The 5,116-nt window shown below is 33.8% G+C and overlaps 2 protein-coding genes across 2 annotated transcripts in view; one reads left to right on the forward strand and one right to left on the reverse strand.

The window, feature by feature from the left end:
- The first annotated feature begins 2,254 nt into the window (after positions 1–2,254).
- LOC128247312 (tripartite motif-containing protein 2-like) overlaps positions 2,255–5,116 on the forward strand; it is a 148,650-nt gene continuing 145,788 nt past the window's right edge. The window contains exon 1 of the mRNA XM_052966288.1: positions 2,255–2,273. The gene's annotated coding sequence lies outside the window, so the exon portion shown is untranslated. The remainder of the gene's footprint in view (positions 2,274–5,116) is intronic.
- The window catches only part of LOC106868904 (zinc finger CCCH-type with G patch domain-containing protein), a 267,874-nt gene continuing 265,112 nt past the window's right edge, over positions 2,355–5,116 (reverse strand). Inside the window, exon 13 of the mRNA XM_052966289.1 lies at positions 2,355–4,036. Within this exon, the coding sequence (XP_052822249.1) occupies positions 3,898–4,036 (139 nt within the window). The 3' untranslated portion in view covers positions 2,355–3,897. The remainder of the gene's footprint in view (positions 4,037–5,116) is intronic.

Raw genomic sequence — 5,116 nt, forward strand, 5'->3', positions numbered from 1 at the left:
CCCTTCCCACCCCCACCACCTGTACCGGAAGTCTCTATTCTCTGACCTCTATCGGATGTCTCTCCCATGAACAACTCCAAAGGCTTAATGTTCCCCCATCCCTGCTTAGGGTTTATCTCCTATGTAATGGAGTGATTATGTAGTGCATAAAAATGATGGTGTAGTGTATGGAGGTTGAATGCTGTTGTATGTTCATGAGTTCTGCCAAATGCGAACCTTCTTTTCAGGTACATGACATTGCTGTCCCCCCCTATCCCAGGATCCTGTGGGCCCACACCTCCCACAGACTCAGAGTTGGCACACTAAAAGGTAGATCTGGTGAGATTGTTGAGATGCTTGAATAGAGACATGTAGATTTGTGCTGCATCCAAGAAGTAAGGTAGAGAAGAAGTTCTGCTAGGTTCCTCACAGGCAAAGAACAAAGGTATAACATTTTCTCATTTGAGAAGCTGTAGTTGCTTAATCCTACCTTAAAATTGATTGAGTAGCCCCACAATCAAAAACATTCCAGCTGTGACTATTCCATCTAATTTAAGTCTCCCTTACAACAGATCCTTCCCTAGAAGACAATGGAGTGAGTTTCGAGAGAGATTTGACCTATTTATGGTAAGCCAAGCTCCCATACGTAGGTTTCTTCTTTGGTAGTGATGGAGTGAAGATTCAAAGGAAGATGACGATGCTTCTGGTTAATTATATTTTTCCTTTCTTTTTTGTTTTAATTTAATCAAGTCAGCACAATTTATTGTCATTGCATTTACAACAAAAATTAGAAAATGATAGAGAAAATAGATGTGATATAGATAATGTTGTGATGTTGTAAACTTCAGGTTATAAAATAACTTCTGTTGTAGCACAGAGATGATAATGCTCTAAGACCTACTCGTAAACCAGGCTTGGTTCAATATAAATCATCAGAAATCCATTGATGGTCAGATTGGTAGAATACCAGACATAAAGGGTATAACACTACACTGTGTCTAAAACCAGTTCACATAAATCTTAACATCTTGGCGAACCTAGCTATAAATAGATACAACACGGGAGAATGATTCACTAATGTAAACAAAAGTAGTACTGCAAAACTGTTTTCTAACAAAATCTCAAATTTGGGGGAAGGGTACAATAAAATAAAGTATAAGTACTTGACTGGTACTTTATTTTATTGACTCACGAAGAATGAAAGGCAAAGTTGACCTTTATGGGATTTGAATTTTGAACATAATTTGTAAATTTCTTGTGGTAGGTTCAAGTCCTGACATAGCTATGAGCCATTATGGAAACACTAACAATGGCGGTCCTACGTTAAATTCTATCATCAACAATCTTGGACACTAAACTGAAATGGTGAAAGGAAATCAACAGGTTTCAGTGAGCATGATACATTTTAAAGTTAACCAGTGACCATTAAATAAAAGTAATTTAATATATTTGTTGAAAGATCTGTCACAGAAAAAGATTAAAATTATATCCTTTTCCCTATGCAATCACAGCCATTTACAGCAACAACAACATGACTGCTTTATGTTGTGCTTTTATAGACTAACCTCATTACACCACTCCTCACTAATAATGGACTTGATCTCACATTTATAAGTTCTGACATTCTCCTGTAATGGATTAAAATTTGGCTGTTTTTATGTTGTGTGCCAGATTCTGTTTTTTAAAGTTTACAGCCAGAATTCTTCCAATTGAGAATTTCTATTCACAATTTTACAACTGAGTCAGAATTTGTTTAAATTTATTCAAATGACAGAATTTAATGTAAAATCTGAATGAGTTAAGTAGGAATTACTTGTACTACATCTATAACCCATGTTCTATTAAATTTGCAGATTCAGAGTCAGTTTCTGTTGTAAATGAGAGATAAATCTCCTGAATAAAAGGTTAATCTACAGCAGATAATTTTTTCTATTTAAACTTTTGTCCTTTATTTCTAACATTCAGATGAACTGAGACATATACATTAATAATCATTAGTAAGTATCAAATCCGGAAACTTAGCATTTGTTCTGATCTTCAGTAGAGAGGAGAATACGGAGGTGTCATGATATGGAAATGAGAGCAAGTGATGTACATACTGTTTAAGAGTACCATCACTTCATTGACTAGGTTCATTAGAAATCTTACCTACCTCTAGTCAATTTCAAAATGACTTAAAAAAGTTTAAAAAATTAACTCCTAGCCATTTGTACAGATCCAGGAATGTATTTTCAGTGAAATGGTGTAAGTGAATAAATGAAACAAATGAATCAGAGAGGACAAACTGTGTCAAGGTCAGTGAAATTGCACCTGCCTTTGTACTACCATTTTTTAGATTCTGAGAGCAAACCTAGGGATACTGAAATAATGAAAGATTTATCAGAAAAAATTCATATTTATTTTTATTTTAGTCATCTTTTTTTTACATTTCTTTATGATTTAATGCTTTCAGTGAAGCAGTTATGATACAATGTTAACAAAGAGACTCAATTAACATTTGTTAAGAATACAAGTTGATGACATGTGCTAACAAACACATGCAAATGACAAACATTAATAAACAGTACACAAAAACAAAAAGAAGCTTATTAATAAATAGCATATATATATAGAAGCATTTAACTTGGTCAAAGTATGAAATACATGTGTCCTTTTTATATATGCTTACAAACATTTTGAGTGTCACTTTCTTACAAAAAACTTTTACTTCAATGACTCCTTCAATTAAATAAATTAGAGGAGTGGATGAACCTTCAAAGTAAAACATTCAGTCAAGTCCATCTTGTAGCTAAAGCTCACAAGGATTGCACCTCAGCGCATCACTTTTCATAATGCAGTCACTAGCTACATCTCAATTATTCCACCCAACAGTGAAGTGGACTGGTCATTGACACAATTCAGTAGCAGTATCAGGATATGAACAGCTAACATGTTATCATATGTAGCATTTTTGGTCATCTGAGACTTATTTGAATTGCTTCTTGCTGTTTCTGTGGCAACCCAGATGTCTCATCCAAACAATTATTCAACTATGAATTACCCACTCTCTTCCTCCCAGTAATTATCAAAGCAAACAAATTTATTTGAATTATAAAATGTGACTATTTTACAAACACAAGACAGGAATTGTTTATATGATGGTGGATGTGGTAGAGAAGAAACAGAGCCAACAGAGAACAAGATTAGAAGCCTTATAGTATTTAGTTTAATTTTCTGTTTTGTACTTCAAGAACTGCATGAGCCAATTCAATATTTTGTAGTTCTGGAGTAGGGTTTCAATCAACCATATCCATCCCTACAATAATTAGCCAAAAAGAAACATTAAAATAATAAAATACGGCATCATCAACATCACACACATGATGACCATCATCATCACCAATAGCAATCACAATATCAGTCATTCAGCATCTTTTTCTTAATTTTGTTTCATCTACAGACTTTCTTTCCTCAACAAACCAAATAAGAGTATTAAGATAGACTTGAAATGTTTTCTTCTTGTCTTCCAAAATATAACTGATATCTTTCACTATGTATGATGTCACACGAAGATTCATTTGAACTAATGCCAGTGTATTATTACTGTTTCTTTAATTAATCTCAAGGGAAACTCGACAGAGTCAATCCAGGCAGGATTTGAACTTAAAATTTAGGATAAAATTAAATAATGTTATATTATTATTTGTTAGCCCCAAAATATATGTAATTTAAAAAAACATAACAGAAAAGTATTTTCAATTGAAATTCTTAAAAAAATATATGATAAAAATAAATGATTGAAAATTATATATACTATTTTAAAAAAAGAAGTAAAAATGAAAAATATTAAGACTTGTGTTCCATATCTGTAAATATTTAGTTTTGTAAAAGAACTTTCAGATAGATATAACTGTTTCTCTTCAGAATTAAACATGGCAATCAGAATATGGTCAGTTTCTTATGAGCATGTCTCTGGTTTTTCTGCTGTCCTATAGCTTTCTCAGATACTTTCAGCTGGCTTTTGTATGTCTCAAGGTCATTAAGTTTTTCCTGCACTGATTTTACAACACTCTGATTCCTGTGTAAAAACATAAATATAAATGTTAATTTATAAGATAAAGAACATGGACATGTGTATTGCATAGTCAAATACTGGAACATTGATGATTAAATATTTCCATAAGTGGCTGTGATAAACCATTATGGACTCTTTTCTAAGAGGATCTGGTATCACATAGAGTCAATGTCTAGACAGACACAAGTATGCAGGATATGTATTCTGTTTAATATCACATGGTCAATTTGAGTTGGAGGTTCAATCATTTTGAGCATTTTCCTTTGTATAAGTTATTTATACATATACCTCCCTGATGACACTTAATCAAGAGGGTATGTTTAAGACAGATTCACTGAATTGTTGAAACAGATATTAAAATGAAAATAGTGTTAGTGGTGATAACAAGTAGTAGTAATTACAGAAATTTACAACCCTTATATTTTAAGTCTTGCAGAACTTGTGAATCAGCAAATGGTCTTAGAAAATACACTTTATCAACTATGAGCACTTGGTCTGCAGCCCTGCCAATATTATTTAGCAACAAAAGAATATCTTTTTCTACTCTGATGACCTTGCTTTAATTGCTGAGTCACTATCAGAACTAGAGGAGAAATTTCAGGTGTGGAAGCAAGGTTGACAATCAAAGCACCTTAGAGTCAACCTAGCAAAAACCAAAGTCTTAATAAGTAGGAAGGCAGACAAACCACAAATACTGATGGCCCTGCTCGATCTGTAAAAAAGGCATAGGTAGAAACTCCATAAGATGTACCAAGTGTAAGCTATGGACACAAAGAAGTGCAGCAATATCAAAGGAAAGCTAACTGGGAAGATTGTTTTTGTGTCTGGCAAATGCTCAGGAGCAATAAACACTTAAAATGTGCAGAAAACAGCTTCTGTCACATTCCAGGGGGAAAACTACAAGTAGTTGAGAGCTTCTATTATCTAAGTGACCAAGTCAGTAGTGGGGGCAGATGCTCTGAAAGTGTAGCTGCTAGAATAAGAATAGCCTGGGCAAAGTTCAAAGAGCTCCTACCTCTGCTGGTGACAAAGGGCCTCTCGCTCAGAGTGAAAGGTAGACTGCATGACGCATGTGTGCGAACA

This window comes from Octopus bimaculoides, chromosome 3 (genome assembly GCF_001194135.2).
Source record: "Octopus bimaculoides isolate UCB-OBI-ISO-001 chromosome 3, ASM119413v2, whole genome shotgun sequence".
In the NCBI taxonomy this organism is placed as follows: domain Eukaryota; kingdom Metazoa; phylum Mollusca; class Cephalopoda; order Octopoda; family Octopodidae; genus Octopus; species Octopus bimaculoides.